Source organism: Elephantulus edwardii, unplaced genomic scaffold (genome assembly GCF_000299155.1).
Source record: "Elephantulus edwardii isolate Elephantulus edwardi_28Jun2011 unplaced genomic scaffold, EleEdw1.0 scaffold00085, whole genome shotgun sequence".
NCBI lineage: Eukaryota > Metazoa > Chordata > Mammalia > Macroscelidea > Macroscelididae > Elephantulus > Elephantulus edwardii.
The window spans coordinates 5,358,128-5,385,214 of record NW_006399835.1 but is presented as its reverse complement, the minus strand read 5'-3'; the positions used below and the strand labels follow the sequence as shown (position 1 = coordinate 5,385,214).

General features: G+C 35.5%; 1 protein-coding gene across 1 annotated transcript in view; it reads right to left on the bottom strand.

The window, feature by feature from the left end:
* CBLB (Cbl proto-oncogene B, E3 ubiquitin protein ligase) overlaps positions 1 to 27,087 on the bottom strand; it is a 326,116-nt gene that overhangs the window by 36,070 nt on the left and 262,959 nt on the right. Inside the window, exons 10-13 of the mRNA XM_006890001.1 lie at positions 26,382 to 26,567; positions 24,630 to 24,995; positions 9,619 to 9,713; positions 1,382 to 1,525 (exon numbers count right to left, since the gene is read on the bottom strand). Coding sequence (XP_006890063.1) covers positions 1,382 to 1,525; positions 9,619 to 9,713; positions 24,630 to 24,995; positions 26,382 to 26,567 — 791 coding nt within the window. The remainder of the gene's footprint in view (positions 1 to 1,381; positions 1,526 to 9,618; positions 9,714 to 24,629; positions 24,996 to 26,381; positions 26,568 to 27,087) is intronic.

The window sequence follows — 27,087 nt, the reverse complement described above, 5'->3', positions numbered from 1 at the left end:
ATAAAGATACCATTTGACCCAGCAATTCCACTACTGGGAATATACCCCAAAGAGACCATTATTGCCACCCAGCAACATGGTTGCTGTGAAGCCGAATACTGTGACACTGATGAGTCAAATGCAAGAATGGTTAACCACTGTGGACAGCGTTTAATGGAGCTCCCTGATTAAAACAAGCTTGGAAGCAGGAGTGGCATACACTTCCATAATAGCTTGCCTCTGGAAACCCTATGAACCTGGAGAAAGGACAAAAGTTGTACAGAAGTCCAGGACTTTCATTCACAGGGTCGCCTACTACTTAACGACTCAACCGCACTTAACAACAACATGTTTATCGTGGCTTTGTTCACAATAGCAAGGAGTTGGAAATAACCTCAGTTCCCACCAACAAACAAAAGGATAGAGAAGCTGTGGTATATTCACACAATGGAATACTATGCTGCATTGAAAAACAAGGAACTTATGCAATATTATTCAAAATAGGTGAGCCAGGAAGAAGTAATGCTGAGTGAAAAATCTCAGTCACAAAAGGACAAATACTGCATAGTGCTACTGTTGACATCGGGGTTGAGGGGAGACTGAAAAAGATGGGTTCAATAATGTATACTGCATTGAAACAGATGAGGGAGAAAACTGTTTAAAAGGGATATGTGATTACATATTTTTGTCACGACAGGAGTTTAGAGCAAAGGCTACGTGGTGGAGTGGACCTGGGGGAAGGGACTGTAAAACAATGAAAGAATTTTTCTTTTACTTTTCAAAGAGAAGAGTGTATGGGGGTGTGGTTGTGGGGTGGGCAGGGGGAAAAGTGCAACCATGAATGAATGGAAACCCAAAGTCTCTGTACATTTTCATTAAAATAATAAAAAAAGAAAATAATATGTATTAATAACCATTATATAGAATCTATACCAAAGTTTTATTAGAGTATATTTTAGTTTTGGGCAATAGATAATTCCACTAACTTGTTAATAATGTTGGTTATTGTCGAGTTAGAAATGACCCATTGCTGACTCTCCAGTGGGTTTTTAGAGGCAGTAAATTTTATGGAGAATGACTGCCTCAATTTCTCCCATGGAGCAGTTGATAGATTTGAACAGTATACCTTTCTATTGCCAGTGTAATTCCTTACCATTAAGCTACTACAGTCCCTTCTCTACTGGTTAGTCAATTAATTTAGTCAAATGCTTTTTGACTAATGGGCAGTCTACATTCTTCAGTCTTCTATGAAAGCAAAGCAAAGCAATACCTAATACAGGAAGACAGGCCCTCAACAGGATGCAAAGATTTTTAGTTAAGTAGGTATGATTTAACTGCTTAAAACCAAAGCACCCAAATGATAACGTGATGAGTGGAATAAAAAAGCTACTCAAACTCTTACCTAACAGGAAGCTTTACATTATGACAATGAGATGGTTGTGAATTCAGGGAAACAGGGTGGGATGAAGGGATCTTGTACTCATCATCATCTTCTACTAGGTCTCTTGTTTTCTCTGAAATGGAATTTGCTAAAGGACCAGTACACCTACCAGGGTGGAAAGAAAAACCAAACATCCAGGCTAATGTAAGAACAGTAATTCAGAAAGGCCAGTCTGATGTGATACATTCAAATAAAAGAAACTATTTTATCACTTATGTTCATCTTTAAATTATAGGGTAACATCAGAGGAGGTGTTATACTAAATACATATGAATAGAATTTTCAATCTTTTGTTAAGACTCTTTTCATGGAATTAAATAATTTGAATCACTGACATTTTAAGTGGCATGATAAGGAAAATTGGAAGCCTGTCACATAAAACAGAAAGGTCTTTTATTTATAAGGAGAAATGCATAGAATCATTCAAAGCAAAGATGTTAAATTTGTTCCAATTTAACCTAAATAAATAGATCATAAAAATATGTATTGTTACTTGGGATAATAATAATCAAATGATTAGCCTCTTGTAGCTAGTTTTTACAATTAAGAAATATTCAATTAAATAGATCTTAAATATTTTCCTCTGAGAAGTTATAATTACAATATTTAAGTGTCACCTATCCTCATTACCACCAAACTATTAAGAATTGAAAATTATTGTAAAGAGTAAACATCTGTAATTAGACAGTTTATTAAGTATACTTAAATACAAAACACATTATTCTTACACCTAGTTTAAAAAGAGAGAATGAAATGTAGGAAACAATCACCTAACAACAGAAGTAACTTTTAAGCTTTTTATTCACTTATGAAGTCTAAGAAAATAAAGCCACCATCACCAACACTGCCTTTCACAGGTTTTACTACTTGAGTTTAACCCTTGCTCATACCAACAAGAAAAATGCTGAAGGAGAAATACACAAACAATCCCTCACTAACTCTGGAACAAATAGGAGTGTTTCTAAAGCAGTAAAACACATGTAGATTCAAAGCTTTTTATTAACCAATATGAACCTCTGGGAAATCAGTTTCACTTTAAAAAAAAATCAAGGAAAAAATCAAAAGCCAAATATAATAAAACAAAACAAACCCCCTGCAAAACAAAAACATAAAAATAAAAATATAAAAAATTAAAGCTAAGGACTGCAATTTTAAAACACCTTCTGTAGAGGGAGCAAGAGGTCTTTAAGCCATCAAGCCTGAAATAATTTTTTCATTTTGCTGTCGTCTTCCTAGTTAGAATGGAAACAATTTTCAAGATTTTACTTTGATCCAATTACATAAAGATATTTATAAAAAACTTAAAGATTTTCAAGTTTCAACCCTATATCTCGAGTCTCAGGAAGTTCAGAGATCAAAGAAAAATATCTCAGAAGATTTTCAAAAGTGTATTCTTATCCTTCTTTGAAGAATTACAAAATATCAACTTTTAGCTTTAGCTTGTTTGAATGACTTTAGAATTGAAATGAAAGGCTCTGGTGTGGTGAAAGCAGAGTGACACAATTACCAGGGTTTGTAGAACACAGCAACGGAATTTAAATAACATGACTTAATCTCAAAGATTTGCCACCTAAATGATAAAGAAACAGACGGGCTGCAATGTGGACACTAGTTTAACTAACTCAAGGACCAGATGTGGCCATGAAAACAAAGAAGTCTTTCTGTGTCCTAAAATATTTTCATTCATTAGAAATCTTTTCTGGTGCAATTCAAAGACACACTATGTAAAAGAATAAAGCTAACTGTTTGACAAAATAATTCAAACTGTCAAGAATATTCTAAAACCTGTTTTGTTATGTTACTTCCAAAGCTATGTTTCCAAAGAATCACTTTCTTATGAATTAAGAATATACAATTTGAAAAATCATAGTGTTTGTGGTTAATTCTGTATTTAACCTTCAATAACTAATTTTTAGCCAGGTAATATCTCCCCAACTCTTTTGCTTTGCTGTAAATGAGTAGATGGAGTACTTAATGAAATGAGAAGCAAACTCAAAATACTGTACAGAACATCTGGCTTTTTGTTAAATGCTATTTTCAGATTTTAATATAAACTTATTCAATTATATTTCCCTTTACTAAGTTATTGGTCAAGGCACATGTGTAGCACAGAAAAAATGCTTAGATGTCCCATCTGTCATCATGCTTATGAAGGTTTTAAAGGGTGGAGTTTATGTTACTTTGTTCATTATTAGGTACCCTGAATAGAGTGCAACCCAGAACAACAGATCTGAACCTTGTCTATCCTGTGCCATCTTCACACTTCCTGACACATTAGAGCCCATTGCGGCAGTCACAGTGATAAGGACCTGGTCGAGGGTCTTCCTCTCCTTTGCTGTCCCTCATAAAATCATGTCCCTCTCCAAGGAATAGCATCTCCTAGCAACTACCTGAAGGATGTGAGGCAAAGCCTCATCATTCTTGCTTCTTCCAAAAAGCACTCCATTTTTACCCTAAGACATATTTCTTTGTTCTTTTGGCAGTACATGGAATGTTCAACACTTCTCCAACACCAATAGCTCAAATGCATCAATTCTTTGGTCATACTTATTCATTTTCTAGCTCTCAGCAAAATACTGCTGAAGATCATTAAAAAAAACAACTAGAACAATACCTAGATGAGAAACTGCAAGAGAGTCTCCAGTTAGTTTAGGGGAGGGGAATCTCACATCTTCTATGATTACTTCACTAACAATAATACTCTACACAGTTTTAGATTTCTCTTTTGGTAATTTTTTTTTACCCATGAAACATAAATTTTATTTTAAAAGGTAATACTTTATATACATTTTATTTAAAAAATTACATTAAAAAATCTTAAACATTATCAAGTCAGTATTACAAAACTATTTACAGAGTTACCCTGTGGTAACATTTTACCAGTGTAAAAATGTCACAATTCAAATCACTTGTATCCTTAATGATTCAAGTGTTTTATCCCAGACAATAAAGGTTAGTCAATTTAAGGTAAAATCCATTCAGAAAGGTAGTCCTGAATCCTTCATCAATTAAGGCACCACAGGGTAGCTGGCTACAGTGGCAATTCCACAGTGGTTGTTTCGATCTTTGGCCATCTTTATGCATCCCTTTGCACCCCAAGTTGGGCCCCAGCTGTTTTTGACAAGCCAAAAGTTACTGTTATCAGAATCTGTTCCTTCAGAGCCTTAGCTAACCAGGAAAACACTACGGTTTTGTTGCTTGCTGCTGCAGGATGCATCAAAATAGATTCCTGATTTGTAGAATTGGAAGGACATAAGACAACATCAATAGCAACAGAGAATGGACCCATACATGTCAGTGTCTTCATCAGTTCTTTACTCATACTGAAGGATGTCCATGAAGCCAGTGACATTGGCAGCAGAAAACTCAGGCTTGTAGTGATCTTCAGCAGTATTTTGCTTTTATCTGATATTAATCATACTGGTCAACAGTTTGCACTTTCTGTTTGCTCATTTTTCTTGGGAATGGGAACAGATATGGATCTCTTTCAGGCAGTTGGCCAGGTAGCTGTCCAAACTTTCTGGCAATAAGTAGTGAACATGTCCAGTGTTGCATCTGTTAGTGAAAAAATGTCAATTGGTTTTCCCTTGATTCCTGGGACCTTATTTTTTGCTAATGTCTTCAGTGCAGCTTCAAGTTCCTCCTTCATTACCATTCGCTCCTGTTCATATGATACTTCCTGGAATTGTTCAGTGTCAGTCAACTCTTTTTGAGACAGTGACTCTGCGTATTTTATCCATCTTCTTTTGATGCTTCCTGAATCATTTAACATGTTGCCCATGGTATTTTTCAATACTACAGTTCAAGGCTTAAGTTGGTTTTTCAGTTCTTTCAGATTGAGAAATGCAGGGCAAATTATTCTCTTTTTATTTCCCAATTCTAGTACTTTGCACATTCCATTCCAATATTTTGCTTCATCTTCTTGAGGTTCTCTTTGGAATCTTCTGTTGAGCTCTTTTATTATGGCATCTTTTCCCTCTGTGTTGGCTTCTTGGTGCTCTAGTGCAATTTTCAGAGTCTCTTCTGACATTCATTTCCATTTTTTTCTTTCTCCTCTGTCTTTATAATGTGCTTTTGCTCTATCCATGGATGATATCCTTTAAAATTTTTTTTTTAAATTTTTTATTAATGATTTTTTATGTCATTGTGACATTAGCCTAAAAGTTGGCTTTTTAAGAAAATTTTTATTTCAATGAACATCTGCAGAGATTTTGGAATTCCATTTATTCATTGTTATTAATGATTTTTTAATGCAACATGTATTTTTTTTTTACAGAATATTCTTTGCATTTAATTCCCTCTCCCCCAGCCCCATTCATTCATTGTGGATGATATCTTTGATGTCACTCCACATCTCCTCTGGTTTTTGATTATTGGTGTTTAATTTTTCAAACCCATTTTTCTTAAATAAAATTTTTATTTCATACTGGTTTACTTACAAAGTTCATATACATTGTTTTCCACACTGTATCTTTCCATTTCCTTTAATCACCCCTGCCTCGATTCATCAAACTGTACAATCCTATGATTACCCTTTTACCCTCACCCTTCTGCTCCCACCCTTTACCCCTTGGATCCTCAGACAGGTCAAATCTATTCTTAAGATGATTTTTTAAATCCAAGTGGAATACACTCATGATCATACTTTGGTTCTTCTGGACTTGTTTTCATTTTCTCTGCCCTCAACTTGGAATTGCACATGAATAATTGAGGGTCTGTTCCACTATCTTTGGCTTAGTTTTTTATTGCTAATATTGAACTTATCCAATAATTCCTTCCACAGATATAGTCAATTTGATTCTTATGCAGTCATGAATATCCTACGGACTTCCAAAAGAACAAACAGGTCTTGGAAAAATTTCAGCCAGAATGCTCCACAGAGGCAAGGATGATAAAGATCTATCTGACATACTTTGGGTATGTTGCTAGAAGAGGCTGTTCTTTGGAAAGAGACATAATGCTTGGAAGGAATGACATAGTGACTACTGCAATGGGCTCTAATATGGCAGGAAGTGTGAGGATGGCACAGGATAAGAAAAGTTACCTCTATGGGTCATATTCAACTCCACGGCAACAACATCTACTGGAGGCTTGGTGGTAAAAAGTTTCACTGCCAACTCAAAGGCATGATGTTCAAATCTACCAGCTGTTCCATGCAAAAAAGATGGGCAATCTCCTCCCATGAAATTATTGTCTCTAAAGAACTGCTGGAGGTTCAGCTATAACAATACCTACTTATGAATGAATGAAAACACAAAATCTCTGTAAATGTTCATTAAAACTAATAAAATTTAATAATAATTAAAAAAACAGTACTACCTACTTGATGGTACACAACAACAAAAACAATAATTCATTAAAAAAATGAAGGTTTAATTTTAAATAAATATTTGGTAAAAGAACAAGAGATTTATTATTCACGCATATCTTTTTTTTTTCTGTTGATGAAGAAGTATTTAACTTAGTGTGACTATTAGTGTAATTATAAAGAACCAATAGGATTCCAAGGTAACGGTACCAGGTAAAACATACTATCCAGAACTACCATAAGTTAATTCTATTTATACGGTTACCTTTTATCTATACAGTGTTCTGCACTGTGGCTATCACTTCTCAGTTAACAACCTGGTACACTGGTAAATCACTCGATGAAGTACATATGAATTAAATGAAAAGCAGTGTTTATTCTATAAAATCTATTTTATACATAAATGAGTCTTATTGCTAAAAATACAGCCTCTCAGATACAGCACCACCCTCCTCATAACCTATATACATCTTGCTAAACTCACTGCACATTAGCAATTTGAGCCTATAGTGCAAACTATGTTTATTTTGCACCTGTATACTTAAAAGAAACAAAAAAGAGTAATTTTCGGATAAACAAAGTAAGATGTTTTTTAAGGATGTTCTTAGATAAGGATTATTATATTTTAAGACAAGATCACAAATGCATACCTTGGAAGCAGCCTAAATTTCCTATGAGATGTATAAGATTACATAGAAGAATGTTCTTTTGCCAAGTAATTTTCTTTATTTCATATGAACATCTTTGACACTTCACTTTTTTGTCATTTCTCCAGAAAAAGTGAAGTAGAAACCTCTTTCATTATTGTTTATATTTGAAAATGTAAAATTTAATTATTTTAAAAACTAAGATATTTCAGAAAAATCAACTTTCATAAATGAAAATTTATTTTTTAAATTTAATTTTAATTTAAAATATATGTGTTTTTATTTAAAATTTAAAGTCAACTGTAATAAAAGAGTTTCAATATCTTTGGTATCTTAGATATTTTTAAGAATTAAAAAAACTTAGCTTAAATATTTTTGAAGAAAAAACACTGAGCATTCTATTCAATGACATCCTCATTTAATATGCACATTTAATTTCCTCCTGCGTGATTTACAGCCTCAGAAAAACTGCTGCAGTTTCAGCTGTGAGCTGGTTCTAACTTGACCATTGTTGGTTCCAACAATGAGCACTTGAAAATTTATTCCTTCCATTTAATTTTATAAATTTAATTTAGAGTTTTGAGGAAAAATTTCTTTCCATCCTGAATATAGCCATTTTCCAAAAAGAGTTTCTGTATGAATTTAGAATTTTCAATATTAAATTAAAAGGAAGAAAAATATCCGTAGTATTTATTTTGTATCCTTTACGAGGAAGCTTGGTGGTATAGAGGTAACGTGTTGAGAAACAGAAGATTACTGGTTTAAATGCATCACTTGTTTGGATGGAAGAAGATGAGCAAACTCTTATTGTCTAGATTTATAGACTCAGAAACTCAGTGGAAGATGGCTGTAAGTTGGACTCAATTGGATAGCATGGGATATGTTTTGTTTGTTTTAAACTCATTATTGTAAATTGTGTTTGTTGTTGTTAGGGACCATCAGGTTGAGTACGACCCATAGCAACCCTAAGAACAAAAGATCTGAACTCTGTTCTATCCTGTGCCATCCTCCACTTCCTAACACACAAGAGCCCACTGCAGCCATCACCATGTCAATCCACCTGGTGTGGGTCTTCATCTCATTCACCAACCCTCCACCCTTCCCACTATCATGTCCTTCTCCAAGGAATAGCACCTCCTAGCAACATGCCCAAAGTAAGTGAAGTCTCATCATTCTTGTTCCAAAGAGCACTCCAGCTGCAACCTCTAACAAGACATATCTATTCCTTCTCTTGGCCATCCATGGGATGTTCAGTGCTCTTCTCCAATACTACAGCTCAAAGGCATCAATTATTTTTCTGACATCCTTATTCACTGTCCAGCTCTCAGATGCATAGGGCTATGCAATCAGATGCACCTTGGTCTTCAAACTGAAATTCTGTTTACATTAGCTTAAAAAGATGTGCATTAAACAAAAAAGACTTACCCCCAATCCATTCCATAAAGTATCAACATGTAGCTTCAAGCAATTCACAACACTTTCAACACAAAAGTCATACAGCTAAGAATATGGCCAACATAGTCAATTTGGCCACTGGGCATTTGGAAATCTGTTCATTTTCCAGATATCTGAAATATTTACCTGAACATCACATAGTTTATATAATTGGATATAGTCTTTTCATCAATTTTCTTGGAGGTATAATGTTGTTACATGTCATCGAGTTGACAGATTCATAGAGACCCTGTCAACAATAGCTCTGAACCCAATCTTGAACCAATCTCACTGTCTCTGAAACAGCTGCCCCCATTGTTATGGCCACTGTATCAATTCATCTCATCCAGGGTCTTCCTCCTGGCGTAATCAAGATCCATAAATCTACATTATAATACCACTATCTCATTCCGAAAGCATTCACTTTCTTTCTTCAGCTAAAAATTTAAGCAGAAGTTATCACTGACAAGCATTGTTCACAGATAGCCGATTCAGGAAAGTATTTTTCTGGATCAAAATACAGGCAGAGGTCTAGTGATTACATCTGGCTTGAGGAAATTTCTACTATCTTTAATATTATAGAAATTTCTCTTCCCTTTGAACTCTACTACTCCTACTTGCAATAAAATCTTCATCATAATCACCTTCACTTGCTACACATACATGTTAAATCAATGAAAAGTCTTCAAGGCTTCTTCTTTGAATTGATCTAAATCCAATTAAATCCACTATTAAGGAACTGAATCTGACTCACAGCAATTCTACCATGTCTTATTCTTGATCAAATCTCCAAATTTAATAAAACTCACTTTATGCTAGGAAGGAGGGTGGCAGCAGGAGGAGGAGGAGAAAGTCGGGGAGGAACATCATATTCTTCACTTCCCAGATGGCCATTGGAAAAAACCTGAAAGTAAATGCAATTAACAGTGTTGAAGAATTTCACTTCTGGAGGACATTAAAATAACAGCAGCTTTTGGAAAATCCTACAGCTTTGAAGAACATACATTCAGTGTAACAAGTAAAAGATCATATCAAATCTTTAGTAGTTAGTGATTATTATCATTATTCTAACAAGTACTCACTACTCCTCTATATAGAATCATGCTATGTGTAAAAATATAGTACAGGATTATCTCTAAACACATTTGAGAGTCAATGCCATAATTTATATAAATCAAATACAGAAATACAACTAGATACAGATATGTAAAATTCTCAAATTTTATCCATTTTTATTAAAATGTTAAGCACTCTGTGTAAGGATTGAGTATAAAAAGAAGGGGAAATCATTGGAGTAATTCTCTCAATTTTTTCCAACTGAAAGCATAGTATATTATCTCTCTGAAGTTAAAAATATTAATCTTATTAGAGTACATTACTATTGGTATAAATATCTTTTTTTAAAAAATACTAGTTTCTTTACAGAATTCAAACACATTTTGAGAACAGATTCTTCCAATTTCCCGTACCCTCCCCATCAAATTGTACAACCCTATGGTATATCTTGTTCTATCAAAGTTTAAAACTTCACCACTAAGTGAAGGCAACTTTAAATGTAGTTCTTAGTTTGTGAATAAAGGAAAGAAAAACCTCTTAATTTGCTCATAAAACCTACATAAACCTTTGTTAAATCAATTATAATTAAGAAACTATGACTTGTATGTTGCATGTGAAGTGAAATGAAGAAGAATGGACACATGAGAATTATGGTACTGGTGAAGAATGTTGGCTCTACCATCAACTTCAAGAAGAAGAAACAAATTCATCTTCTTTGCTATCAAGAAGGACCCGTTTCTAAAGGAGGAGCAAAAAAGATCAAGAGTTCAGCCGTTATGTCAAGATGGATTGTCACAGTGGCTGAAACAATATGTTCAAACAGAGCAACAAGATGATGTACAATGGAGCAGAATTTCATGCTGTTGTTCATGAGGGTTTTGAGAACATCTAAGAAGAACAGCAGGTTCACTACAGTTACTACCAAAACAACTATTCTCTGCTTATCACAAAACTTGAAATTAAATTATCTTAGAAGGAGAAAAAAATAAAATAAAAATTTTATACTGCAAAGATATAGTCCATGAGAAAATGTTCTAAAAAAGAAAATTTTAAGCAATCACTAGATTTTTCTGTCATAGAGCTCTTTGCCCAATCTCTTATTAATTTATATTTGACTAAAAGGTAGCCTTGCTGTCAGTGTAAAAAGGGTGAAATTTAATTAGACTAGTCTTAGATAGTCCAACCAGAGATTATAAAATTCTTCCTCTATTCTGACAATTTCAAATTGGTGCAGAGTCAGAATTAGAATGCAGAACTGAAAAGGCTTTATTCTTCCCTAACAACAAAAAAAATAGAAGCTTAAAGAACATATTTATATTTGTGTGTGTATATGTGTGTGTGTTTGCATTTCAAAGTTATATAATTTTATAATATTCAAGTTTCACTATACCATTAGATTCTATGATGCATTAGCACCAATTTTTATCTGCATGTCTGTCTTTCATTTTTAGATTCAATACACTAGTAGCGTCATGACAAAATACACCTTTAAATAAAACTACAATAAGATTTTAACTATAATCAAAACGACAAAATAAAAAATATTTTTAATATTTTGCTAACAAGATACTAATATGTACTAACAGATACTGCATAGTGCCACTGTTGTAACATGGGACTGACATTGGAGTTGGGGAGAGACTGGGAAAGATGAGATAAATTACGTATACAACATTGAAACAGATGAGGGAGAGAATTGCTTAAATGGGATATATGATTAGGTATTATTGTCATGACAAGAATCCAGAATGAAGGCTGCATAGTGGAGTGGACTTGAGAGGAGGAATTGCATAACAATGAAAGAATTTTTCTTTTACTTTCAAAGAGAAGAGCGAACTTGGCTGGGGGAGGTTGGGTAGGAGGAAAAGTGCAACAATGAATGAATGGAAATATAAAGTCTCTGTAAATTTTTATTAAAATTAATAAAAAAAAGGAAAAAGAAAGTAATAAGAATGCATTTTTCTGTTACTGATCACGCAAAGCACAAAGAAGGTATTTTCCATATGACAAATACTTGTCTCAAACCTGAAGTTCTCATTATGATTGTATTATATACTGTATTTAACTGGATTAGTGTATACATATGTATTTCCAGAATACATATACTTTGTAATGTTTGCAATCACATACCAAACATTTTCTCTCACAAATACATCTAATATTTATTTTTAAGTGTACAATCACTTTCCTCTTTTAGGGGAAAATATCTAACACATTGTAGACATTGAGAGAGTTCTGGTGGTATAGTTGGTAGGAAGTCGCACTGTTAAATCCAAGGTAAGTGGTTCAAACCCACCAGGTTTTTTGATAGGAGAAGGATCATCTCCTGTGGGATTTCTAGTCTCTAAAAGCTCAGTGGAGGATCAGTGATGAGTTGGTTCCAACTCTACAGCAATGAGTTTGAGTTTTGAGGCCATTTATTAAGATTGCTACAATAATAAAACAAAAATAATATGGGAATAGTTTTGTAGTAGCTAAAATGAAACAATTTTGTCACTAAATACTGTGAACATATCTGAAATAAAGCTCATGAATACATACAAATATTTACTGTGACATTAAAAATTCTCTCTTTGTACATTAGGTAAATGAGAAAATATATTAATAACAGAGTCTGAACACATTTTATCTACAATTAAACTTCATGAAGGTATGTACATTCAGGAAAAACTATATAGTGGTAAAACTATATAGTGAATGATGTAGTTTGTTCTCTATGAGGGAAATAACCTAAGAAAGTTAAGTGATTTCCTCCTAAGTTAGTGTAACAATCTGTTAAAATGTTCTAAATTACAATAGCACTGCCTCCAACTGTTTAGAAAAGCACCATTATTGACACCTTTCTCTCTGAAATTTTATTGTGTATTCAGTGTATTTTTTCCTGAACCAGGGAGCTCTGGTGGCCTATACAGTAAGGAGGTAACTCAAAGGTTTGGCAAAAGTGGTTGTGGTTAGATGCTGTTGTGCCAAGTACACTCATAGTGACCCTATAAACAACAGGTCTGACCTTATCCTATCCTGAGCATCCTCATCATCTATGACACATTTGAGACCACTGCTATAATTACTGTGTCAGTCCATCTTATCGAGAGTCTTCCTTTCTTTTGCTGACTCTCTTCCTTTTCAAGCATGATGTCCCTTTCTAAGGAAAAGTTTTTATTAGCAACATGCCAAAAGTATGTGCGATGAAGCTTCTCCATCCTTGCCTCCAAGACATACTCTGGCTGCACTTTTTCCAAGATATGCTTGTTCTTTTGTCAGTCCACAGGATGTTCAGTACTCTTCTCCAACACCAAAGGTAAGTGGTTAAAATCCGTCAACTACTTCATGAGACAAAGATGGGCAATCTCCTCCTGTGCAATTAACAGCCTCTGAAAATCTACTGGGGGGTTAGCTAGGAGTCAGTTCCAACTCAAAAGCACAGAATAAAATCAAGGAAGTTCTTGTTATTTGCTAATATTTTTCTAGTTCTGCCTTGTGGAAGGTTCTCAGATGGTACAAATGATTTATGATTGACCGCTAACAAGGACTGGTGGTGCAAACACAATCAGAGATACTAGGGGAGAAAAGGCCTGGCTGTTTCCACTAAATAACAGCTAAGAAAACCCTATGTAGCAGTCAGACTCTGGAACACATTTGTCCACAATGAGTCAAAATTGATTTGTCAGGAATCAAGGACATGTTCTATGGGAAAGTATTCATCCCACAGAATGCAGTAATACTTTTTGCCTTCTTCATGGATAATACTCTTAATATCATCTCATAACTTGTCTGGTCTTCAGTATCTAGTGTTTAACGTATCATGGTTTTTAAAGTGAGTTGGGATAGAATCAAGGTTGTATTTTGGCTTTTGTGAAAATGTTTGAACTTTTTGAGTTTTAATTTGAAGAAGGAGTGGCATCCATTTCCTAAACAACATGCCTTTGGAAACTCTATGAACTTAGAGAAACAACGAAGGTTACAGAATAGGGTTCAGGTCTTTTGTTCATAAGGTTGCTATGAGTCATGCTCGACCTGATGGCAATTAACCACAACAACAATTTGAATTTGCATACAGGTAACTGATGGTCTGTCCCAGTATGTCCCTGTTTGTTTTTTTTAAATTAACGATCTTGAGCTTCACCACCATATCGTTCCACAGGTCATTCAGATTCCTGTAAAGTTCCTTTGGTGAGGTTCATGTGTATAATCATGATTTTTGCTATTTTTTTAAAAGCATATGCAATGAATAAATGATTTATTACATAAATGTCTATCATTGAGCCTCATTTCTGTCATAAAGGTAACATTTTCCAACTCGTTCTTTCTCTTATTTCCAAATTTTTCATTCCATTCATCAATTATTACAAATGCATCTTGACTTCATATATTATCAATTTCAGACTGCAAGGGTTTGTAGAAATCCCCCATTTCTTCATTTTTGGCTTTAGTGTTAGATTAACAGCTCTTCTTTGTATGTGTATGTATGGATAGTATCCTGCCATACTCTAACAGTGGTTGGCTGATAACATTTTTTTTATTATAAGAATTTCATCTCCCTACCTCTACCCACCTCATTAGACTGGAAATCATTATAGCCACTACTACCTGTATGGCCAAAATGAGGAAAGAAGTACATCAGGGATGTGTCCGGTCTTCATGCCTTTTCAATCTGTTCAATGTGGAACAGAACATTCAAAAGGCTGGACTTTATGAGGAGGAATGTGGCATCAGGATTGGAGGAAAACTCATCAGTGACCTAAACCTATGCAGATAACACAACGCTGTTGAAACTGAAGAGGACCTGAAGTGTTTGCTGCAGAAAGGCAAGGACTGTGGTCTTCAATATGGATTCAAACACAAGATAAAGAAGACAAAGATTCTCACCACTGGGCCAGTTGGCAGCATCATGACAGATGGAGAAAAGATTGAGACTGTTAACAATTTCAGCTGGATGGCTCCACATTAACACTCTTGTACCAGCAGCCAGCAAATCAAAAGACAAATTGCTTTAGGAAAATTTGCCATCAGGGACATCTATAGGGTACTAAAGAGCAGCTATATCAGTCTTGAGATTAAAGTTTGCCAAGTGAATTTTTTTTTCCCCAGTTGCTTGCTTTGGATTCAGAGAATGGTCACTGACTAAGTATGACAGAAGAAGAATTGAGGCCTTGAGTTATGGTGCTGGAGAAGAGTGCAGAATATCTTATGGACTGTCTAAAGAATAAATAGATATGTCTTGGAGAAAGTGCAGCCAACATGCTCCTTGTAGGCAGAGATGACAAAGCTTCATCTTGAGTACGTTGCTGGGAGAGGCTATTTTTTGAAAAGGGACATCATGTTTGGAAAGATGGAGGGTCAGGGGAAGAGAGGAAGACTTCTATGAAAGAGACTGACAATGAGGAGAGATATTACTCAAGTGTGTCAGAGATGATAAGGATGGTACAAGACAGCATAGAGTTCAGATGTGTCGTTCACAGGGTCGCAATAAGTAGTACTCGATGGCACCTACCAACTCCTCACTTATAAACTATATTCTTATGTGACATTTTATACTTATATCAGCAATAATAAAGAGAATCTATCTGATAATTTTGTCTATGAGTAAGGTCTTATCTGACAACAACAAAGGTTAAAATGTGAGGTGGAAGTAATGCTGGCTTTGCTAGTTTGGGTCATGTATCAACTTGACTGCACCATGACTCTTAATGGTCTTCCAGTAATGTAATGATGTAGTACGGCATTTTGGTGTAGCCATACTCTATTTTTGTATAACACTTATTTTGCATAATGACTTGGTCTTTGGAATCTAACCATAGCAGATTAGTGAGAAAAGGATTTTATGAAAATTCTGTTTGTAAATGGAATAAAACAATAGTTTCTTAAATGAATCATCCCAATGCAAATATCTTTACTATTTGTTTCCAACAATGTCAGAGTGGAAATGAAACCAGGATATACAGAGTACTTACTTTCTGAAGGATAGTCATTGAGTTAAACAGATAAGCTTAATGGCATCCATGTAAACATGTGTCTTTCCACTAAAATTGTAAAACAGTCATTTACTTAAAAAGAAATGATCTAGTCAGATTGTCAAAAGATCATTAATTCATATGACCATTTTTAGAACAATGTCTTTCCTAGTAAAGTAACATGACACACCAAGGTTAGCTTTTATCATGTAAGATACAGCAAGATTCTTAATCTTTAGGGGGAAAGTTAAATTTAACTGATGCAATATTAATGTCTAGAAATAAACTGACAAATTTAAAATTTCCCCTGAAAGGATAAAACTATTTTAGTGCAACTATTGTTATCTTGTTGTTGTTAATGGCCATTGAGTCATAGACGACTCATAGCGACCCTATGAACAAAAGACCTGAGCACTGTTCATAGAGTTTCTGGAAGCAAGCCATTTCGGAAGTGGATGCCACTCCTGTTTCCAAGTTTGTTTTAATCGGGAAGCTCCACCAAACACTGTCCACCATGGGTAACCATTATCACATTTGACAAGGCAGTGTCACAGTGTTCCACTTCACAGCAACCACAAGTTACCTCTGCACGGCAGTGCACAGACCAGTGCTATACCACACAGAAGAATGTTTGACAAAAAAACAATTTAAACCAGGCCTGAGTGCCACACAGATTAAAATAATCCACCTTGGGTTTGGTAGCATAGCTTTCTGTCCACTAAGCCAATGTAGCTCTCTCTATGCTGTCATTGTTATTGTTATTAAGTGCCGTCTAGTTGTAGACAACACATACCGACCCCATGAACTGTTCATAAAGTTTCGGGAGGCAAGCCATTTCGGGAGTGGATGCCACTCCTGCTCCCAGACTTGTTTTAATCGAGGAGTTCCACCACACCATGGGTAACTGTCCACCATGGGTAACCATTAGATAACTGTTAGATAACCATTAGATAACTGTTACTTTAAATAAATAAAACTAAACAATCAATGATAATACTAATACTGGATTCAGGAGATATATATTAAGGATTAATTTTAAAGTGTGGTTTAAGTATAGAGTGTGGTTACAATATAAAAATATAAAAGAATGTAAGTAATGCTATAGAAATTGTTCTGATTAGCAAAATAAGACAAATTTTTTATGTCTTTAAATAGATTAACATTAAACATAATTTATTACCTCTGCATTTTACTATAATAGTTTAGAAGAAAAAGTGGGAAAAAAAGATTTTAGAGTCACAGAAAATTCTTAAGCTTTATTTAATAATGAATTAGAGCTTTCTCCCGCATCAAAAAACTCTGCAATTAGCAAATGGAGTAATTAGAATTTAATTTCTTCTTGCTTCCCATATCACTTATCTACTGGAAATGCATATAAAAAAGGGTACTGATTGTAATGGATGGTAGGAAATGACATATGGACAAAGGACAAATAATGAAGGAGAATGAGTCTATACTCCATTAATAGCATGGTTATTCTATTAGTCACACCTATAGTGTTCCATATGCACCTAAGTTTAGTTATCTTTAAAATGAGAAAACGTATTAAATTTAAGACACTTATTCTAAATGAAAATCTGAACAATAGTTGCTATTTTTTACCAAAATGTGCAGTAGTTCAAATCAGAAGATAACCCATTAGGGTTACGGAGAGGTAAGAAATAATGCTGCATATATCTAAATTACCATATGCTTTCCCCCCCAAAGATAAAATATAAAATAGCACACCAAGTTCTGAAATTTTAGACACAAAGAACATTAATAATTTCATTGAAATTATTACTTTTTTAAGAATTAAAAATTATTTCTTTTCATATCTTCTCCTTTTTCACTGTGAGTACATCAACAGTGCCATAGAAGTATTTGCCCTGGTAAAATAGAATAATGATTTTTAAAATTTTTCAGTGTGAGACTCATGTTAAAAGTACCACCTTGGTGGTCTAGTGGCAAGAAGCTGCAACTATAATCCCAGAGGTGCACGGTTCGAATCCACCAGATGCTCTGCCAGGGAAGGAGGGACAATCTCCTCCTGTACCAGTCAGATCTGATTTGACGGTACACGCACACAAAAATAATGAAAAATAAAATAAAAAAAAAATTTTTAAAAAAGTACCACCTTTGTTAGCATTTAATTACACTGTGTGAGAGATGGAAGAGAAAATGGAGAAGTCAATGCTATAAACAAATTCTAACACTTCATTTTAAGTATGAATTTGAGGGTTTTTTTTATCTATTTCAGGGTTCTCTCCACAGTAGAAAACCACTATTCATCTACAAAAAGGGAGGAAAACCCTGTTACACACAAGAAAATCACGTTGTACAACCGACTCTGGGCCAGCACTTTCAGTGTATATATAAGCTGTCTCTGTATGTGTACCTCTTGTGTACACAAACATTTTTTTCAATCATCCTCTCTTCCTTCCCAATTATCAGTATTACTATATTAATAGCAACAAAGTCACTAAATACTTAGGAAATATTAATTATTCACATGCTTTATGAGAAATCTAGAGGTGGTGTTTGATTTTGGTAAATTAAAGACTATTATTTTTAATGCCAGATGCCTAGCAGATAATCTTTTTATTTTACTTCTTAACAAAAAGGTATGAGGAATGAGCTATTTAATTAGGCAGATGATTACCATGCTAGATACTATTTCTCCATTTCACAAAGCAAGGGAATTAAGTAGAGTAGGCATGAAGATGAAGGCCACTGTTTATATCTACAAATTCAATAAATTATAGAACAAGAAGAGAAATCTAGATTTCATCCCATTCCAAAACCCAACTGAAATACCTATTGTTAATATCAATCAATGCTGATAATAATTTTTCAGTCTTTTAAAACAGGTATTACATCAGCCTTATCAGTTTTACTTTCTACCAGAATGGGTTGGTCAGTTCTTTTAGGAATATTTATTTTTAAATACTGAATAAAGAAGAACAGCAGGATTCCAGTTATCATGAACCCTAGGGAGCCTTATGTAAAGAAGGTACCTTAAAAAGTATAATCAAACCCATATGGAGGAAAGAACCCTATGAAAAGAAAATGGGAAGAACTAGATGAGAGAAAAATCCCAACCACAAATCACAAGAAACTGAGAACTACAGAAACCTAGAGGGACTGAGTCTTATGTTCATTGTTAGTTGAACAAGCCCATATGATCTCACAACAAAGAAACAAGAGAAGGCAATTGGCATTTTATTCTCTATGTAAGATATATTCTATGGTCAATTGAAGGGGAGAATTTTTCCATTCATAAAAAATAGTAAGACAAATTGTTCTGTTTCCACTCATAAAAACAGTAAAAGACAAATATGTTTATAGTATTTAACTTATGTTTTGAGTCCTTCATAATGAAAGCTGTTAAGCTTAGAAGTTAGAGAAGTCTACATTTGATTGGAACACAAGTTTAGTTATAAAAATGACATTGAGAACATAAGTATTGTAATAGTAGTACACAAACAACATAAAGAATGGCCTTAAAGAATCTTAATGAAGGCTCTTTAGACAGATCTAAACAAAAACGACAGGTAAATATGATTAGGTAAATCTGCTATAAGTTCTACTGAGTACTGGAAAGCAACTATGTCAGGTTAGAGACTAAAGTGTGCCTGATCCAGACCATGGTTTTCACAAGTACTTGCTGTGCATCACAGAGCTGGACAATGACAAAGGATGAAAGAAGAAATATCAATGCCTTTGGTTGTGGGCATGTTGCCAAAAGGAACCAGTCTTTGGAGAAGGATATTATGTTTGGAAGGGTGGAGGAGAGGAAGACCCTAGATGAGATAGATTGACATAAGAACTGGGGTTATGTGTGTAGGTGTGTCAGAGATGGTGAGACGAGCTCAGGATAGGGCAGTGTTCAGATATATTGTGGAGAGGGTTGCTATGAATTACAGACAACTTGATGGCACACAACAACAAAAACAACAACCAAGATTGACCTAAAACAAGACTGGCAGAGTCCACAGAGAGCTGTGCTACTATCTCAAAGACTCCAAGAGAATTAGATAGCCAATTTTCTCTTGTGCAATTTACAGGATTGGAAATTTAACCAAGAGTTTGCTACAAGTCAGTTTTGGCTTGACGACAATGCAAGAGAGAAAAAAGTTTGAAGGAGCCTTGGTGGTTCAGTGTTTAAACACTAAGTTTCTAACGGAAACACAGTGATTCAAATAAGTTACTCTATGGGAGAAAGATGTGGTAGTCTGCTTCAGGAGCACTAATAATTAGGGAAACCCTATAGCCAACTTTTACTTTATCCTATAAGGGCACTTATGAGTAAGAATCTATTAAGCAAAACTGATTTGGTCTTTAAAAAAAATAAAAATCCAACTTTCAGTAGGAGCTAAACTTTACCGTTTATATAATGTTTTCTGTGATCCTAATCTATACCAATTATCAGAGTATAAAAATTCATGAGAAAACATTGTTGATGTTTTTGTTAAGTATCGTCGAGTCGAGTACAACTCATAGTGACGCTATGAACAAAAGAACTGAAACCTTTTCTATAACTATCATTGTTTCTCTATGTTCATATAGTTTCCAGAGACATGTGGATTAGGAAGTGGATGCCACTACTGCTTCCAAACCTGAATAAATCTGGGAGCTCCACCAAACACTGTCCATGATGCATAACCATTATGGCATTTGACACATCTGTGGTACAGCATTCAACATCACAGCAACCTCAAGTCACTTCAGTACAGCAAACAGACAGAATTCTGCTGTACCACTTAGAAGAATGTTCATCCCTAAATTAATTAATCCATTAATCAAGGGCCACAGACACTCAATTGTGGATAAAAAAATCCAAAACACTAAAACCCACACAAACCCCAAAAATCAACCAAACTCGACCCTCTTTTAGATGGGAAACCCATCTTCCAGAATCCAACCATTTTCCATGAACCTTCAAGCTGCAGACTTAGTCCGGCATGACTGCTTTTTAAATACAAGGCATGCCAACCAGGTGCTGGCTGACTGTAAACCAAGACACTTCCAGCCCACAGCCCATTGTCAGGTAAATCCGGTATATCCAATTATCTGATACCTGATTGTGGGTGAAAAAAACAAAAACACAATCAAACATTCTATACCTGACCAAGATACGAGAAACCATCCTCCAGAATTCTACTTTACATAAGCCTCCAAGCTGCTAAGAAAACATTAGGAGGAATTTTTACATCTGAAATCTACTCTAATATTTCATACTTATAGTTAATACGTTATTGTTGTTATGTGCCGTCGAGTTGCCTGTGACTCATAGAGACCCTATGTACAACCGCCCTAAACCCTGTTGTCCTGCGCTAGTCTCACTGTCTCCGACACACCCTCCTCCTTTACTCCAGTCACTGAATCAATCCACCTCATAAAGGGTCTTCCCCTCCTGCTATCTCCCTCCAAACTCCCAAGCATGATGTCCCTCTCCAAGGACTAATCCCTTCTTGCAACTTGTCAAAAGTATGTCAGACGAAGCTTCAGAATCCTTGCCTCCAAGGAGCAGCCTGGTATAACCCTTTCCAGGATGAACCTGTTTATTCTCCTAACCATCCATGGTATATCCAATACTCTTCTCCTGCACCACAGTGCAAAGGCATCAATTCTCCTTCGATCCTCCCTAGTCACTGTCCAGCTCTCTGATGCATAGCAAGTGACTGCAAAGATCACGGCCTGTATCAGGCACACCTTAAGTCTCCAGAGTGACACCACTGCTCTTCAGTACTCTGGAGAGGTCCCTAACAGCAGACTTTCCCATCGCGATACAACTTTTAATTTCCTGGTTGCTGGTGCCAAGAGTGTTGACTGTGGAGTCAAGCAAACTAAAGCTGTTAACAATCTCAATCTCCTCACCATCCATCCCGATGCTGCCAATTGGCCCAGTGGCGAGAATCTTTGTTCTCTTGATATTGACCCTCAATCCTTAATGAAGGCTGTAGTCCCAGACCTTCTGCAGCAAGCACTTCAGATCCTCTTCAGTTTCAGCAAGTAGGGTTGTGTCATCTGCATAACACAGATTGTTGACGAATCTTCCACCAATCCTGATGCCACATTTCTCCTCATAGAGTCCAGCCTCACAGATAATCTGTTCTGCATATAAGTTGAAAAGGTATGGAGATGGGACACATCCCTGGCATACACCGTTCCCAATTTTGAACCATGTTCTGTTTCCTTGCTCTGTTCTGATGACTGCCTCCTGGTTCAAATACAGGTTTCACATTAGCACTAACAAGTGTTCTGGATTTCCATTCTTCTCAGAGTCAGCCACAATATAGGTCTTTGTAATACTGTAGTGCTGGGCTAAGACTGTGGCTGGCTTGGAAGCTTTCACTCTGGAAGATGATTTCTCATGGCTTGATGAGGGTCATGTAAGGAAGGTTTTTTGTTGTGTGCCTGTGGCCCTTGGGCCAAAATAATTTTAGGATGAACTCTCTTTAAGTGATACAGCAAGTCATCTATTTGTTGTACTGAAGTAACTTGGAGTTGTTGTGATGCTGACCACTGTACCAGAGTTGTGTCAAATACCATTATGGTTACCCATCATGGACAGTGTCTGGAGGAGCTTCCAGATTGATTCAGGTTTGGAAGTAGGAGTGGCATCAACATCCTAAATCTGGAAACTATATGAACACAGAGAAACGCTGTTAGTTATAGAACAGGGTTCAGGTCTTTTGTTCATAAGATCGCTATGAGTCACATTCTACTTGATGGCACTTAACTACTGCTAAATGGGACCAGTGCTGTTATATTTTGGAGGAACAGTCTTCTAAGGTGTACATCACTCTTCTGTCAATTTTCTGTACTGAGGTAATCTGGGTTTGCTGTGATGCTGAACCTTGTGTCATTGGTGTGTCAAATGCCATGTTAGTTGCCCGAGGTGGATAGTGTTTGGTGGAGCTCCCAGTTTAAGATAAGTTTGGAAACAAGAGTGGCATCCACTTCCTAAACCACATGCCTATGGAAACTCTATGATCTTGGAGAAGAGATGATAGCTATAGAAAGGCAACGGGGTTTTTGTTCATAGAGTCACTTATGAGTCGTGTTTGACTCGACAGCCATCATCAACAACAACAGTTAATATAGAGAGCTTCAATGGCATACTTGTAGTGACTCTAGCAGCTAACTCAAAGCCTGTACCTTGCTGGCAGTATGAATCCACCAGTTACTCCTCAAAAGAAAGATGGGTAATTTTCTCTTGTGTGATTTATACAATCAGAAAACCCAATGGATTGTTAGCTATGAGCCAGTTCTGATTCAACATCATTTGTTTCTGAAATGTTATGGATGTGAAAATGGAATAAAGTTCTACTCTAAACACATGGGATGACTACAGATTTGGCTTTTGGTTTCCTTTCTATTAACGTAAAGAGCCACGGTGGAGTAATGGTAACATATTGAGAAGTTAGCAGTTTGAATCCACAAGCTGCTCTGAGGGAGGACGATAGGTAGTCTCTTCCCAAAGCTCTCTGAAACCTACTCAAAATGAGAGGGAAGGTTTTATTTATATGTTATTAAATTGCTAAGAGTCACTAAATGCCATCAACTCTTCCCTATTCCTTTTAATTTCAGAGAATGACACATTAGAGTTATGACTCTCTATTCTGGCTAGCCCTGGACTATCACTAATGTTAAATTGTTGCCCTAAGTTTTCATTATAACTTTACCTTTTCACATACCACAGAGACAACCAAACCCATGTAAGAGTTCAGTACATGTCATGTACACTTCTTCCATTTATAGGAAAAAGGGAGCTCTGGTGGTCGAATGGGTGGTCGAATGTGCTTCCAATCAAAAAAGGCAGGCAGTTTGAACCCAAGAACTATTCGGCAGGGCAAAGATGGGCAATCTCCTCCTGTAAAATTTACAACCTCAGAAGCCTGGGGGAAGGGTCAGCTATGAGTTAATTTTGGGGTATGAGTGAGGATATTATAAGAGGAGCTCATAAGAAGTAGGTCAGCATTTTAAAGGAATTGATTAATAAAGAACAATTCAAGATGAATAAACATCAATAAACAGAATATTACAGTCTTCAAAAAAGGAAGATTGTCTTTAAGAGAGAGAATATGATAATAAACACTATCTTTTAACCAAAATAACATAGGAAGAAATATAGAAAAATACTACAGTTCCGCTAAGAGCTTACAATAATCCTAAAGGGAACTATTAGTTTCTGTTGCTCATTCTATGATTTCTAGAGATCACACATTCTTACTTAGACATATAAATGACAATGGTGATATCTTCTAAGACAGCATTTAAGCTGTGCCGGTGTTCCTTCCCATTTTATGGGGGGGAAAAAAGAAAAAAGGAAATAAATTTGCTTTGAGTAAACGTGATTTATCACTTTAAACTACATGAATTCATTTACTGTAACTGCCTAAGGTATATTGTTAGAAATGATTCTAATAACAGTTTTATTAGATGTTTTGAATATGAAATATTTTTCCCAATATTTCCCAGATGATAGTTAAAAAAACCGTGGTGGTCAAACAAAAAAAAAAAATCAATCCACTCTGCTGAATTTTCCACTGAGAAGTTATTAATGGAAAAAATTTGGGCAGATGAAATAAGGAAAAGTGAAGTAAATCTCTGTAAAATCGTCTCATGGCATATTAAAATGAAATCATTACTTAGAATCTCTTTTTAAGTTCATTTTTAATGAGCTTCTGATTATTTACAACTTGAAGATAATTAAAGACCTGCAGGGAAGAGACACACTGAACAGGAAGGGGAAAAAAGCCTATCCTTTTATGTTGCCTTATAGCAAAAGATTTATAAGCAAATGCTTTGTTTTGCATATTTCTTACCTTGACTTCTTCTAAAGGTAAATCATGGCGTCTGTGCTTCCGCATAAGAACTGGATCAGAGCCCATTCGACCATGTCTGTCATTTACATTTGAACTTGCAGTTATTCCAGGCTTGGGAGAGCCATCCCCAAGTAGTCGACATCCCACCAATTGGTTTGTCCCAAACACATCTCGAGGGCACCAGGCTTCAAGGGGCATAGGCTGGTCTCTGGAAGGCACGCTTTCCACATGATGGAAGTGTCGACTCAGTCTGTTTTCAGGAGGGATTGGCGGGGGTCTTTCTGGAGGAGGTGGTGGAGGATCTCTTAAGGGAGGTGGTGGTGCTGGGAGTGGTTTGTCTTGTTTTCTAACCATGCAAGGAGATGACTACAAAGACACAAGAGGAAAATTTAAAAAGTTGTACCATGCCTTGAAATTACTACTGAACTAGTATTGCTTTTATTTTTTAAGTAATATGCAAAAATTTAGTTTCATTATTGTATTTTAATAGGCATGTATGAAAACTACTATGTAATGACATTTTAAAAATGAATGAAAAAACGCAAATAGATTTAATTAGAATTTTTTGTTTCCTAAAAAATGAATACCTAAACTCAAAAGTTTATGATTATTAGAATAATATATATGTAATATGGTATCAATAGTATATAAGTGTTTGACTAAAATAACATTAAAATAATATGGCAATAATTCATTTATGTGTACACTTGCATGATTTAGGAAGGGAGCTATCACAACTTAGTGGTAAGGAGTCATGCTGCCAACTCAAGACACATGGTTCATGTGGAGAAAGATGTATAATCTCTTCCTGTATGATTTACTTCCTGCTGGAGTGTCAGCTATAAGTAGATTCTGACTTAACGGTACAACAACAACAACAACAACAATATGATTTAGGAAAATTAGGAGAAACTTACCACTAAGAAACTGTTCACATTTTTTTTAAAGATGGCATACTTGAATTTCAGAGATTCTTAAAAGTAAAACATATGAACAGTCTGAAAATATGGTCCTTGAATTGAATCTAGATACCTTTCAGTTTTTTATTTTTATTTATACAGTTCATCTGATAAATGACTTGTGCCTTTAATGTTAAGAAGTAAGAGAGAAAAAAGAATTATTTGTATGTATATACAATCTTAAAAGTAGTTTAACTACTGTGAGTACTAATGAGTCTAGACTATAAAGCATGTTACCAATAAACCATGAGTTTAAATTCATAGAGTTAAACTATGTGTTTAATGTCAGACAGTAATGTATTTACTTTATAAATATTATAATTCTCTGTAATTAATTCCTCTGGGTATAAAAAGTACATATAATTCTTTTTTCTAAGTCACCTTGAAACAAGATGATAATTTATCACACCTTAAGCCCTTATGCAAATATCCTCCCATCACATTTTTCTTGTTGTGTCACTATGAAAATGAGTATAAATATCAGTTGATAACAGTTTGCAATTTATTATAATGCATATAACGACCTTTTAAATTCCTTTTACAGAATAAATACTTTTCTCGTTATTTTAGCAAATAAGAGGGTGATTACAGATAAGTGCTCTGAGTGATTATGTGACGTGTGGTAATAAGGTAAGAAATCTGATAATGGGTTCCCTATACACAAAACTAGACACCAATGACAGTTGGTCTTAAACAATGAGAAGAACAAGAAACATGACTAATGAAATCTAAAACCCGAGAAGGCAATAACAATTTCCCCTGAAGTTGTCCAATTCTGTTAAAATCGATGTACCTTTGGTGAACCAGTTGGGCTGCCACAGGGAGACCGAACAATCCCCTTCTGAATTAGATCCAGGCGAGGAGGCACTGGTGGGAGGATGAGATGCGGGATTTGAAGAGGATCTGGATGTGGCTTTCTTCTTTGTGCAAGAGGAGACGAGCCTGGGGATGTGACTGGCGAATTCTGCCTCTCAGTGCACTAGAAGAGAGAAGGGTGGGCGTTCCTCTTTATTTTGCTGTGTGAAAATTTATGACTTTGACATGTTAAGGGAGACATTGGTCTTGAAAGGGTGTCTGCCACCTAACCTCTGTTAAAATAAGCTCACTCAGTATACAGTTTACTCTGATTAATGGGAATGACTCACATTGTCCCTCAAGTGCAGTCTTACATAAAGAATAAACTGATAATGTTGTTCTACATTTTACAGAAAGGATCAGGAAGAAACAGCAAAAGTGTAAAGATAATCAAACCCATTTTCTAAGAAAACTGCCTGTATTTTTTAAGAAAATCAGAACGCTATCCTCATTACAATACAATGTGGTAATGCACATTACTTCTTGTTATCTACTTGCTAGACTTCTCTTGTTGTTGTTGTTATGTGCCATCGAGTCGTTTCCAACTCATAGCGACCCTATGCACAACAGCTCTAAACCCTGCTCTATCCTGCGCCAACCGCACCGCATCTGACACACCCATCCCGATTACCCCAGTCACCGAA